This window comes from Macaca fascicularis, chromosome 15, assembly GCF_037993035.2.
Source record: "Macaca fascicularis isolate 582-1 chromosome 15, T2T-MFA8v1.1".
Lineage (NCBI taxonomy): Eukaryota > Metazoa > Chordata > Mammalia > Primates > Cercopithecidae > Macaca > Macaca fascicularis.
Genome location: NC_088389.1, coordinates 84,062,753 through 84,077,544, shown reverse-complemented (window position 1 = coordinate 84,077,544; position 14,792 = coordinate 84,062,753). Strand labels below are relative to the sequence as shown.

Genomic DNA, 14,792 nt, shown 5'->3' with positions numbered 1-14,792 from the left:
GACTTGAACTCCTGACCTCAGGTGATCTGCCCATCTTGGCCTCCCAAAGTGCTAGGATTACAGGCGTGAGCCACCACGCCTGGTGCTTTAAACATTTTGAAAGTCATTACCCAGTTATTAAGCATGACCTGGCCAATCACATCCATAAATACAAGGAAGGGAGTCATTGTTGGTCATGAAGCTACTACTTACCTATACTTATGCCAATATTGCTTTTTTCAAAACCCACAGAAGGGAGTATATTTTCAAGGTAGCCAAACTGGGGAGGAGAAACCAAAACAAATTCCAAGTCATCTGATGCAGTGTCAGGGTCAGTGGCGGACAAATGGTTAACGGTAAGGGCTGTTGAGCAGCCCTCATCTACAACAAACACGGGACCTGAATACAAATAAAAACACAATTACAACTTAGCATGAAAACTTTTAAACAGACTAGGTAGGACAAAATGCAGTGACAGAAATTCTAATTCAGAGAAGCCTCCCATGTGCAAAAACATTTCCATGGGAGATGTTCGTTTTCATTGGCATAATTCTCTTTAAAGTGAAAATCTTGAGTGGTGATGAGTGAATTTACTTTGACTTATGGAATTATATTTTTTTCTTGAACAGGCAAGCCAGACAATAATGGAAAGACAGCAGAAATACTAACTGCTCCAGCATAGCCCTTTAGTCATTCTCAAGGAACTCTGATTTCCCTTGGGTCTCTATGGAAGTGACAAATGAAAGTACGAATTGCCTAACTGTTTTAATGTTAAGCCACTAAACGTAGTTTATGTACTCTTCAAGATCAATTGGTACCTCTGTTTGTCAGAGCGTTAATTGCCTGAGAGCTATTATGAATTGCTCATAACGAAGATGTTTTTCATGCCTTGATGCCTAATTATTCTGCTGGGATAAAGCTTTCTTTCCAGAACACTGCTTGGGAGATAGTCTGCAAATTACAATAACATTCATACATATGCTTATCTTTTTTTCTGAGAGACAGAACATATACATAATGCCTATGAAGAGATGACTTTCTAAAAAGCAAATAAGGTTAAATGTATATAAATGGTCTCTCTGGTATACTCATCCTGTTCTAATAGAAATTGTTATGGATAAAATAAATTACTCTCTCTTCAGCAGGCAAATTATATTTTCCCATGTGAAATAAAATCAGAATATTTGAGGATTGCAATGTTGTCCTTGTCCCAACACACACACACACACTCACACACACACACACACACCCCAATACACATATCTCTCCAAACAGAAATATTTAAATTTTTAAACATGTAAATTATTTTGCCCTATAATCTTAACAGATTTGGGTTTTCCACAAATTTGTATTGAGGCAATTATTGAAGGACAATTCCGTATGGTGGTTTTCTTTTTAGACTATAAGTGAAATATATATTATTTCACTGAACCACAAGTATGACACTAGGTCAAACAATAGTACTGGAACAGAAAAACACATTATCACCTATTGCAATGGAAGGTGGCTGGTTGTCTACTGGGTATACTGTGATGTTGAGATCATATACTGGAAAGGACGTATGAAGAGGAACGGATGGATTGGGTCCATTGTAGCAACAGCCATTCACAAAAGGGCCAGCGTCTCCATCTGAAACCACCAATGTAATGGTGTCAGAACAAGGCATCATGCCAATCTCGCCACCTGGAAGACACAACTATAGCTGAAACCTTACTTTTTAAAAATACAGAATGCCAAGACGAAATCTACTCACACCTCTTCTACAAGCATTGAAATGGCAAGGAAAAAATATTATGTGGATAAAATAAATGTAAAGCCCAACTTTATCACTATGAAATTAAATATATCATGAAAATAATGCAAAAATTCTTGCCCATCTGTTGCCTCTGGTGAACTCCCTACCAGCCATCTATCATGATAAGGAGGGACAAAACTGGGCTAACAAGGGTCTGACAGTTCATGAATGAACAAGGGCACGAAGATTCACTAGTGAAGGTTTCATTCTTCCCTTATAATCATTTCATGTTATGGCCAACCTCAGGGAGAGGGAGAAGGCATCCTTGTCCCTTTGGTAATTGTCTTTCCATTTGCATTAACCACCTTAAATGAACAACCATCAACCACAGAGCACTTATGAGAAAAAGGATGTTGGATAGGTGAAACACAAAAGTAGGCCACATTTTTGCCATTCCTTTCAATATTCTTCTTCTTATATATTAGCCAGGATGTTTTTAAAAATAGCAACAGTCTGTGGAAAAGAAGAGACATTTATTTTCGTTTTCTTCTTTTCACTCTTTAGGTCTTACATCTGTGGGATTCAAAGTGTCCCCAGTTTAGACAGTGAGAGGAAGAAGGAAGAAAATGTCAGTATTACATAGTTTATCAGCAACAGGGCAATCTGCTCTTGGGTTACCCACTAAGGGCATGGAGTAAGAGTGCTTGCTATCCAGGACACAGAAAAGTTTTGCACATGTGCTGTTGGTAATTCTCATGCATCACCATGAAAATCTCAAGAAGGGAGTGATATGGTTTGGTTGTGCCCCCACTCAAATCTCATCTTGAATTGTAACTCCCACAATTCCCACATTTCGTGGGAGGAATCCAGTAGGAGGTGATTGAATTATGCGGGCAGATCTTTCCTGCACTTTTCTCATGATAGTGAATGAGTCTCATGAGATCTGATGGTTTTAAAAATGGGAGTTTCCCTGCATAAGCTCTTTGCCTGCTGCCATCCATGTAAGATGTGACTTGCTCCTCCTTGCCTTCTGCCATGATAGTGAGGCCTTCCCAGCCACATGGAACTGTAAGTTCATTAAACCCCTTTCTTTTGTAAATTGTCCAGTCTCGGGTATGTCTTTATTAGCAGCCTGAAAATGGACTAATACAGGGAGGAATTAATGTTTGGAATTTTGATGAACCTAGGGTACAAAAGATCAGGGACATCCTCTCTTTTCACCAGACACTGGTCAAATCTGCAGAGTTCTGTGGTTGCCATTATTTCCCCTGTTTAAAAATGAAAAGGAAAATCTAGAGATGATATTATTGAGCAACCAAGTGCTCAAAGGATGAGAAAACTGGGCTTAAAAGGAAAAACAGAATTGAAGTTGAGAGAATTAAAAAGAAACAATCAGCTGTCAATGTGAGAAAGAGTCAAAAATAAGAGACCTCTCACCTATTCATATATCTAAAATGCAAATTGTCTTAAAAATGTGTTCATTAGTAATTCACTCAGTAAATATTTATTCAATACCTACTATGTGATAATTAGTGTTTCCGGCACACCAGCAGAGAAAAGGGCACACGTTTTGGAACTGTCAAAAGACATTTCAAAAGAATGTCAAATGTCAAAAGATCCACTATACGTCAGGCACTGATACAGTCTAATGGTAGAGAAGGAAATGCAGTGTGGTCAGAATAGCACAGATGTATGTATGTATTATGTAGAACAACATGAAATTGCTACTATTAAATCATTTTTTACCTGTTAAATGGCAATTTTATGTATTCCAGCCTGATAATGTACAAGGTGCTGAGGGTGAAAGAAGATGAGAGTTTTAGCTGACAATGGAGTAGGGGCTGGGCATATGTGCCAAGGAAAGTCAGCAAAGTTTCCAGATGCTTTTGCTGGCTTTGTGCTGAGCATTAAAGGATGAGTAAGAGTTTGCCAAGCAGATAAGGGAGAACACTGGGGGATGGGACAGAAAATCTGCAGGGAGAAGCAACGGGGGAGAGAAATTAAAAGTCACTCTAGAAAGAGAAGACAGCTTTAAAAAAAGAGAAGGTAAATAGCAAATTGAGTAACCATAATTTCTCTGTAATGGAAGCATAGGATATATTTACAGAAATAGCTGGGAAAGCAGGCCAAATATTAAGCCACTAAATAGGTAGTGAACTTTTATGTACTGCAACATAGGTAGTGAAATTCTTTACCTTGAAATGGAATACAGCCTAAGGACATGATTTGTACTTACAAATGTTAATCATAGTGTTATCAAAAAAAACATTTGAGAGAAGATAGGGTCTCACTCTGTTGCCCAGGTTGGAGTGCAATGGCATGATCATGGCTTACTCTAGCTTCCATCTCCCGGGCTCAAGTGATCCTCCTGCCTCAGCCTCCAAGTAGCTGGGACCAGATAATGTTAATTGGGAGAATAGCAAATTAATAATAGATTTTTATATAGTAAGATGTTATTCTCTTACTGAAACATATTTATAACTTTCTAACACTTAATATATATTTTAATAAACATTTTTAGGTGATAATCTAAATGATAAAAGTAATCTGCAAAACTGCATGTACAACATGATTGCAACTATGTTAAAATTATGGTCAGAATAAAGAGAATAAAATACTATAATACTGAAATATAAACAGTAACTCTTTTAGATATAAAATAAGGTGATTTTTCAAAACTTTATTGTACTTTTCCATTCTTTCCAAGTTTTCTGCAATAAGCATGTATTATTTTTATACTTACAGAAAGCAAATAAAGTAATGCTAATAAAATATTCTTAAGTGACCTCTAAATCAACATGTAGAAGCACGAGAAGGGCCAGAAAACTCACTGAAACCTCAGATCCTGCTGGTTCTTTATCCTGATCCCAGCACAGGACTGAGGAACTACCAATTGAGTAAGTGAATAATCATTACGAGAAAATGTTAACATTCAAATACCAAAATCCCCTTTGAATCGAGTATTCCTTCTAACTTAGTAACATAGCCAAAAGCCACCTGTTTGAAATACTTTGCCCCAAAGTCCTACTGGGTTTTATTTTTATTTTTTTAATTAGTTAACAGTCCTGTTTATGGCTGTTACACTAGAGGAGATTTAGAAATCTGTATACCTGTTGTTTAGCACTTAGAGGCACTGGAAAAGAAGACAGATTCTTCTTACCCCTAATTTACCTGTGCTGCACGAGCCTGCCAGAGATGTTAAATAATTAAGCAATAAATAACAGTCATTGGTCTTTGGATCCCTTTTCTGCCAGTCTATCTCAGACCCATTGCGGAAATAAAAAACAAGTACCTCGTTGTGAACTTCTGAGAGACATCAAACATATGAACTATGCTCCTCAGGACAAGGAAATCACCCATGAAATCTTTCCTAAGACTAAACACAGATAAGAGGATAGAGAGATACCATTTAAAGAAAAAAGATGTCTGGTGAAGTGATTAAAATGTCCCTTATTAACTAGTTGGTCACAAGACATCTGGTGTTCCAATAAATCATTGTTTTCCAAAGTATATAGGACAAATATTATTTCAAAATGTTTTCTCCCATCTCTGAATTAATCCTTCGCTATCTCCATTCCTCTTCCTTGAATTTCTTTCATGCTTCACTGCTTGAATTTCTTCAAAAAAGAAAATGATTTGAATTCTGAAAGTTCTTGTTTCCTATACCACTCACCTGGCCTTACATACTTGATCACACTTCCTGCATTGGAACTTGCAGTTTAAAGAGGCATATGGATGAGTAGACAGGAAATTGCACTAGAGAACAGCAAAAGCCAGCAGATGAAATATGCAGCATTGTTACCAAGGAAGTGTCCCCAACCTAGACCTCAGAAGATGTGCAAGGGGAGATGATGTGATGATGTGCGGTGTGTCAGTGTCAGTCACACTGTTATCTTTGCAAGCAAGTGGGTTTGGTCTGTCCATTTAAGTTCAAAGTCTTTCATAGCAGAGTCTAGGTCATATTCCTGTGTACCCCACAGTGCTCAGTGCTATAACCTGAAGATAACAGATGTTGAATTAATATTTTTTAGTGGAACAAATGCCACCTGGGTGACAAAATAAAGCCATGCTGAAAATGTAAGTGCAGTGCTAATAAACGAACATTTTCTGTACATCTAACCTGTGTTCATGCTGTCATTTGCTGTGGGCAAGTTACATACAGGGTAAGACATTATCGTTGCTTTTCAGGAACTCAAAAAGCAGACCAATTACTTCTTAGGAGCTAGTTGGTGATAAGTAAGCTTTGAAAATTAATAATATAAATACTTTAGGAGCTTAATTCAGGCATTTCTGTCATGATTTATAGATCCACAAACTATGATGGTCAAACTGACCAAAAAGGCTAAGGAGAATCACAGGGTGAATGGAAGGTCTGTGTGGTAGTGTCAGGAACAAAGCAGCAAGTAACATGTGCCCTTTCTCCACTGTTTGAAATTCATTATAATGAAATTCATTACAATAACACAATCAGAAATACTTCCATATATGGTGATCATGCTGGAAAAACAGAGGCCAGGCTGAAGCTGCTTCTTGTTTTTAATGGAGGCAGGCATTATGACTGATTATGGGAGCCCACACTGAAGAGTGGAGACTCTTCATGTTGCTTGCATTCCCTCACTGGTCACCATGCTGCTGCTTACCTGTGTGTTTGTATGTCACGGCCTCTGAGATAACATCTCCCTGAGAGAACTGATCCACTGTGACTCCAGCTCTCCTCACCACCCCATGCTGAGGTTCTCGAGCAATCACAAACATCAACTTCAAGTTATCGCTGTCCACATCAGTAGCAAAAATGTATTCAGAGGTGATGACCACCTCTCCTCCCTCTGAGCAATTCATGACAGGCGTGAGGTCAGCCTTTAGGACTGGTGGCTCATCATTGACAGGGAATACCTATAGGCAATGGAAAAAAAGCATGTTTTCAGAAAAAGAAAGAAACGACAAATTCTTTGACAGGTAATCCATTGCTCATAGAATGACAGGCATTTTCGATCTTACAGACACATGAAACAACAGCCGTGGAATTTGGCCAAGCAATCTGCATCTTTTAACTTTTCCCATGTAAACCATCTTGCAAGGAATGCCCATGTGAGAGACAGTTTAGGTAGGAATGGGAGAATATGGTTACAGTTCAGGACTCAAAACTCTCATTTGTTTCTAGACAGACAAAATACAAATGTAATATAAGGCATTTTTCGCCAAAGCCCCTACGCTCTTTCATTAAATTCACACATATTCCAGAAGAATTCTGGTCTTTGTGGTCTGAGGCATTTTCATTTACTGCATCAAAGTTATTTTTGTTTCAAATTACTTGGTGATTACTAAGCTTTCCTCCACCCTCAACTTCCTGCCACCCAGGAAGTTTCTCTGAACTTATAATAAGCAGCAGCTGCATTTCAAACAGTTTGAGTTAAATATGAAACTCTGTAACTATTCAATCAATGCCAGTTTTCAACTTGACAAAATGTTTTTCTCTCACTTTCACGAAAATAAAACTCCAAGTAGAAAGGAAAGAAAAGCAACATCACACTGGCACTCTAAATTTAAAAAGATCGTGTAGAAATCTGGAAAAGCATATCTTCTAAAACGGAGTGAGGACAATCCCCCTCTGAGTTCACAGCCATAATTTGGTGTGTGCTGCAAGGCTGCCACGTCTGCCCTGCAAATCCTCTCAACCCTACACCTTCTTCCCCAGTGCTCAGCCAAAGCGATCTTTTTTAACATGTGGATTTTAAGTCACTGCCTTGCAGAGACCTTCAGGGGCTTCTCATTGATTCTGCTAGGATTTCTCCAGCCTTATCCCATGCTATGGGGTGCCTTTGCCACTCCACTCCAGCTTTACCCCAACACACATTCCCCACCATCACAGGGTCTCTGCATCATCTCTCTCCCCACTGCCCCTCTCTCTTCCCCCTGGCTATTCTTTCCCCAACTCTTTGCTTGGTTAACTCCTCTATCAGGTTACATGGGGATTCCTCAGGAAATCCTTCCTTGACTATTCAGCTAATTTAGGGGCTTCTATTATTTACTGACTTTTAGCATCCTATTTATGTATGGCACCATCTAAATTTTAATCACTCAATTATTTCAGTGATAATCTGTTTAATGCCTGTCTTCATCCCTGGCCTGTGACCTCTAGAAGAACAGTGACTTTGTTTGTCTTGCTCATCATCGTATTCTAAACATCTAGCCTCAGGCTTGGCAAAGAGAGGCACTTATTAAATGTTTGCTGAATAAATAAATGAGTGAATGCAACTATGCATATATGTCCTGATTACCTTGTTATTTAAACAGGCTAACAACTCTAAAACAAATATACATGAAATTGTTTCGATACTTCCTTTAATGGATAGAGGAATGGGTAATGAAAGCTCCAGGCTAGTTATTTAATTAAAGATTTTAAAAGCCTACAATATTCTCTACTTTCCTATTGGCTTATTAAGGAAAAGCATCTTTGTTCAAGTCCCCTGAGTGAATTCATTTAAGACCTTCTCCAGTATTGTTCTTGACTCTCAGGAATATCACCAACGAATTCAATGATGACCATCTTGCAGCAGTTCACAAAACAGCCTCAGCTTTCAAATGAAAATAAAGTCCAAAGGCAATAGAATTAAGAATATTCCTTCTGGGTTAAAAAAAAAAAAATCACAAACACTTGTCCAAAAATTGGCTGTGCCTCTGTTTGGCTTTTAAAGACCATCCTCTTGCGTTTAAAAAGAAACAATAAACAGATTGCTTTCCCAAAATGCACTGCCTATTGTCATGGATGGAAGATAGGGTTGGGGTTTTTTTCCCACAAATTTGCTTTTCAGACAAAAAAAAGTAACTCAGAAATTCTTTGTCTCTCTGTAAGTCTGCCAACAAAGAAAACTGTCCTTTTTGAAGCTGCAATAACATACTGCTCTTTGTTCAGACCCCAAAGGCCATTATGAGGACTAAGTGGGAAAAAGAAAGGAAGAGATTGCCTTGTTCCTGTCACAGAGAGGTGCACAGGAACTGCTGGCCAGTCTGATCATCATAATCACCTAGCGATGTAGAAGGGTGGCAGGGTGAGGAGGAAAGAACACTGACCTAGGAAACAAGGAGTGGAGATGCCAGCCCAAGCCTACACTGTCTAGTCAATGATTTGGGGCAAGTCATTGAACCTTCTTGGACCTAAATATCCTTAGCTATAAAATGGGGATAACTCCTTCACTGCTTCTTAAAATTATAGATGTATGTGAACATTCTTTATTAGTCACTAACTAAAATACCTTACAAAGATATTATTATTACCAATATAATAATGATTTCATATCACAAAGATCTGAAAAATTCCAACAGAAATAAATAATCTAGTACAATGAAAGTTATTAGTGGCTCTTCAGGGAACATGGTATATTTTTCTTCACACCTTCTTTTGTCACCAAATATAAATACCTGCAAACCCTCTGAGTTATGCTCTTGGACTTGCATGCCACTCAACAAAGAAATTCAAGGGGTTCCTGTAAGTCCCTCGGCCACGCACTCAAATTTTTTTTTTTCTTGAGTCAGAGCCTCACTCTGTTGCCCAGGCTAGAGTGCGGTGGCGCGATCTCGGCTCACTGCAACCTCTACCTCCCAGCTTCAAGCGATTCTCCTGCCTCAGCCTCCCAAGTAGCTGGGACTACAGGAGCAAGCCACCATGCCAAGATAATTTTTGTATTTTTAATAGAGACAGGGTTTTGCCACATTGGGCAGGGTGGTCTTGAACTCCTGACCTCAAGTGATCAGCCTGCCTTGGCCTCCCAAAGTGCTGGAATTACAGGTGTGAGCCACCTTGCCCGGTCTGCACTCAAATTTTATGTGCAGATTTTTCTTCATTTGTCAAGAGGGGGAAATATGATCTCAAACACTCATGCTAGGACTATATGGTATAGGAACTCACAAAGAAGCACCACACACACACATACATGGCTTTTTCTGTAAACAGGAAAACCCCAGTGTTACTAGCCTAACCTGCCCCACCACTAAATAAGTATTTCTGAGTTTTATAGTTCAAAGATATTAGAAATAATTTATACATAGAATAAATTACTTTTTAAATTAAATATCTATGTTTGAAGTCAGAGTAATTCTGTCTTTAAATAGATTAGAGAGAGATAATAATATAGTATGGCTACTTCACCATTATAACTTTGGTTTCTATTGGCAGGCCTGAGACATACAAGGATTGAAGCAGGTATTCTCTCACTTTGGAAGCTGTGGGTTTCAAGTTCTGTCAGGACCTGAGAGTTTTCCAACAAGATGCCCTGTGTCTATATGACTGTTATGATTTTAATGTGTCCCCAGAAAAGCATGCATTGAAAACTTGCAATAGTGTTGGGAGGTGGGAGGTTTATAGGTCATGAGGGCTCCACCCTCATGAATGGATTAATGCTGATCATAAAAGGCTCATAGTTCAGTGTCTGGCTCCCTCTTGCTCTTTTTTTGCCCTTCCATCACAGGTTGATGCAGCAAGAAAGCCCTCACTGCAAGCAGCTACCCAATCTTAGACTTCCCAGCCCCCAGAGTCATAAGCCAAATTTCTGTTCATTATAAATTACCCAGTCTGTAGTATTGTGTTATAGCAGCACAAAACAGACTAAGACAATAACTCAAGGAGGAAACTTTCTACCCACCTTAACATGTAGAACAAATTCTGCTGAATTTGTGCCATCAGTGACCTCCAAGAGTATGTCATCCTGAAGAACCTCAGATCCATCATGTTGATACCTGTGGGGATAATATTTGTCACTAATATCTTAGGAACAGTGTGAGAGTAAATTGAGATGCATGACACACGAGCTCTTTCAAGGCATTGGCCATGTGTTCACTAAATAAATAAATAGCAACAACAACAACAAAAACCCAACGTAATCCTGAAGTCACATATTTAACTACTCATATATTCTTGAATGTAAAATTGCTCCACTCTGGAAAAAATGTGCTATATGCATTTCTAATTTGTCCTCAAATTAAAAAGCAGCCCTTCAAATGCCACTGTGACAACAGGAACCATTTGGTATAGGTCTGTCCACTTGCAGAATACACTGACTAGGGCCAGGAGAACCCTCAGACTGAGCGGTAGATGAGGAAAAGTGGGACACTGTGGATTTGATTTTTCTCTCCCCTTTTCTACTTCTAAGGCTAATCCTTCCACCTGTGCTGTGGATCTATTCAGCTTTTCTCTAAAACCCTGATCAATGAATTATGTATTGCCTCTTTCCTGTCATTTTTCCTCTTCTAGTGACTAGCTATCTTCCTCTCAATCTATATAGATTCTTAAATCTCTCTTAGACTTAAAAAATACCTTTCCTTTGTCTAGCCTTGGTCCTATATTCCATTAATTCTCAGTCACATTTCTTGAAGGCATTGTCTAATTCTAGGCTCTCCACATACTCTCCAGCCCATTGCAGTGATGCTTGGAAAGTTCTAAGGAGCTGCTGAAGTGAACTGAGCCAAATTTTAAACATACCAATGAGCCCTAGGAATGGAAAATAAAAGTTGTACTAAAAATAATATAATAGATTGAACATATATAATCTTTAACTATGGGGGAAAAATCAGAGCTGACAGATATTTTACTGAGGACTCGTTTCACCCATAGGCTGGGTAGCAACTCAGGTTGGGGATTCCCTTCCTATGATGGGGAAGTCCCACATCCTCCCCACCCTCCATGTTCCTCTTATGTACTACCTGCTATGCTTTATTGTGTCATGCTCCCTGCAATTTCCATCAAAACTATATTGGTGAGTGATAATGTGCTAATTCTATTTTACTATGGTGAAATCCCTAAAAGATCAAATGGCCCTAAGAGTACACATTCAAAGATGACTGGAGTCAAGCAGATATTCTTTCAAAATCTGACCCCTCCATATAGTAGCTGAATGAACTTGGGCAAATTCCTCAACCTGTTTGTGCTTAGTTCTTCAATTAAAATATGAGAATGGATACCTTGTCAGACTTGATTACTATGAAGATTAAATTAAAAAAAAAAAAAAAAACATAATTGTAAGCCTCTGACAGTAAGCTTGAACAGATAGTTCTAGCAAATATTGGCACTGTTTTTCCTATCCATCATTCACTCCCTAGCAAGAATGACCTAAACAGGGCTCTCTAACAGATAGCTGAGAGTTGAAATCTCAAAAAAAATTTTTTTTAACAAGAATAGGAGTGCAAGTGAAATGATCAAGATATAGTGGACTGTAAATCAATGATGGAACTGAACGGTCAGGATTAAACTGGTCTTCTTGTGCACAAACCTTAGTTTCTGGTCAACTCTCTAGTCAAATGCAGAGCTAAGCATTTGATGTATAATATCTCCTATCATACTTTATCTGAAGGGCTAATGCTACCATTTACAGCTTGAATTTACAAGTGAGAAGTTAGTGTGTGGGCCTAACCCGACCATTGCTTTTGAATAGCTTGTATTGTTTTCCAGAGAAGTTGTTTCACTAGATTTTGTAGAAAAGTTTCGTACAGAACTGTATTAGGTAGAGGAAACGAAAGACCTTAAGGTGAGGGCAGCTTCTCTAGGACCATGAGGCCAGGGATTGTGCCATCCCTGTTGGAGACTCAAGTATTCGTTTACGCCCTACCTACTCAGCTCACCCTGCTTGTTTGCCTGCAGATCCCTGCCCTAGTAGAATGGAATAAGGTTACATTAAGGACATTGATCAACAGAATTCTATCCCAGTTTCCGGGTTATGAAATTTGTTTCTCCGGGAGACAAGTTCAATTATGTACATTAGCCTCACAGATTATTTCAGTCTCTCTTTATCTAGTTTGACTATTACCTCTTGTGATATGCGCAGTTACCGCCAATTTAATATTCATTGCAATTAAAATTTTATTGTTCAAATATCTATAAAGTTATTTCCACTGGTATAGCAAGCCAGACAGAAATAAAATGTCTGGAGGGAAAGGAAAAAACTGATCATTTGTAATTTTCAACTGACCCGCTGAGTGTGTTAAGTGGCATGTTGGTATCCTTGAAGAAATTGGACAAACTTCTTTCTCTTACTCTGCCTCACAACTGATCTAGATAAGAAACTAAAGCATGTAAATAAAAGAGCCATGAAATGTTCTAACCTAACTTTTAAGGTATGGAGATCGGCCCAAGAAAAAGTGCCCCCTGCATTTAGAGGAAATCCATTCAGCTCCACCCTTCCATGCAGAGGCAGTCCCCGCAGGGAGAGGTCAATATTGTCCAGCTTGGTATCTGCATCAGAAATCAGAATGTGCTCTGTGCTGATGACGCATTGACCTCCCTCAGTCACTTTCAGAGGGTTGGTGAATACCTAGAGAGAAGAAAGGAAAGAAATATTCAAAGCCTTTTTCCAAGACCCCTGAAGACAGAGTTCATTACATCCCTATAAAGCTTCCAGTACTATCTTCACACGCCAACTAAGTTTTCAAGAATGTGGTAAGAGGATAAGTTCATAGCTAGACATTTTGACTGAAAATTTTTTTTTACTATTTCTGATTCTAAGCATTAATGTGTTACAAGGTAGCAAGGCAGATCTCTAAGACAGAAAGTATCTACTTTTCATTTACTGTATAGCCTGTAGAGTAGAATCAGCAATCATTACTACCTGTGCTGCTAAACTGAGGAAATAATAATTTTCATCCTCATGTCCATTCCCAACACTGTTCAATACACATACAGCTTAGTCTAGAAAATACACAAAATCTTTGTCAAATTCCCCTGGAGGAAAGGTTGCATCTATTTTTCATTCTAAAAATTCTTAAAGGCTTGGGAAATGGATTGGAGCTTTAAAGCTTCAGTCACAGTGAATATTTTAGAAATGGAAGTAGTGTGACAAAATTGAAGATTCCAGAGGAAACAGATTTATTCAAACATTAGATTTAAATATTAAAGCCACAAAGATAATTTGCTATAATAGAAAAACTCACAGCTCGACTAATAATTCGTTTGTAAATAAAAAGCAAGTTAAATGGCTTGGGATATTTTATCACCCCATTGGGAGGGGACAATAAGTGCTCTATGGTCAAATAAGTCTAGAAAAAAGTTACATACAATATCCTCACCATGGAGGTTTATAAGGGACATAAGTATATACAAGGCTCTGAGATCCTGCAGGAGGAAAACCTGCTAACTTGGTTTAACCTATCTCTACCCCCACTCTTGTATTACTACGCAGACGTGAAAGCAAGCAGATACAGTGGGGTACCAAATCACGGGCTCTGAGGACTCCTCCCAGGTGGTCTAGGGTGAGGTGCCCTGCCCATGGGAGGATGCAGCAGTTCTCCTAGTAAGCACCTACTCTTCTCAGAGCAGCTGCTGGTCCCAGCAGGAAGGATGTTTCCTGAAGAAAGAGCTGGTAAAGGAGGATGACAACAAATTGGCAGAGGAAAGGGAAGGAAGCAAGTGAAGCTGCAGCCTCTGCTCAAGAGCCCGCTCTGTCCTTCTGCACACCAGGGCACAGTGCTGGTACCAACTCCAGGCCACAGCCACGTGGGGCATTCATGGAGCCACAAGGGCAGCCCCTTGCATCATGGAAATTATGAGACCTACAATTCTGAGACCGCTGCCTTATATTCTTTGAGACTTCTTTCCCTACAACTACCCCCACCTGACCCCTCCCAAGTGTCTCACTTTCACTTTGCTGAACCTATATTTTCACTGTTTGTAGGAGAAAGAAAGGGAGGGAGATCTTACTCAGAGAGGAGCGTTGTCTTTGAACAAAGGTCCAAGCTTGCCAAACTCATTTTTCTGAGCTGTATTGAATTAGTATCCCAATATGGAATCTTCAATTTCCAATGTTTCAAGGAATATAACTTTGCTATATTGGATGATTTTTTAAAATATATATTTTAGGGCAACTTTCAAAAAAATAAAAGCATAAGGCTAATTCCCCCCACTCATCAGTCATTAGCTTTTTAGTTCTTGTCCAAATCCAGTGCTCAGGTTTCTGGGACTCAGGTTAGCATGGTGTCAACATCCTCCAGTAGTTATCACTCAGGCAGCTCTCTGCAGGAATTCTACATCAGGGAACAACTCCTGTGGTGGGTCTCACTGAAGCTGCTAATTTAATTTTATTTGTAATATCCTCAG

General features: G+C 39.0%; 1 protein-coding gene across 31 annotated transcripts in view; it reads right to left on the bottom strand.

Moving 5' to 3' along the window:
• FREM1 (FRAS1 related extracellular matrix 1) overlaps window positions 1-14,792 on the bottom strand; it is a 168,640-nt gene that overhangs the window by 71,778 nt on the left and 82,070 nt on the right. For 21 of the 31 annotated variants that reach the window (XR_012424683.1, XR_012424680.1, XR_012424684.1 and 18 more), the window contains 5 exons: window positions 12,806-13,014; window positions 10,354-10,447; window positions 6,355-6,607; window positions 1,468-1,662; window positions 193-378 (listed from right to left, as the gene is read on the bottom strand). Coding sequence is in view for 16 of the 31 variants with exons in the window: in XM_015437148.4 (XP_015292634.3) it covers window positions 193-378; window positions 1,468-1,662; window positions 6,355-6,607; window positions 10,354-10,447; window positions 12,806-13,014 (937 nt within the window). In the remaining 15 variants the exon portion in view is untranslated. Of the gene's footprint in view, window positions 1-192; window positions 379-1,467; window positions 1,676-4,724; window positions 5,471-6,354; window positions 6,608-10,353; window positions 10,448-12,805; window positions 13,015-14,792 lie in introns of those variants that run through there. The other 10 variants (XR_012424687.1, XR_012424689.1, XR_012424688.1 and 7 more) reach the window with 6 other exon arrangements.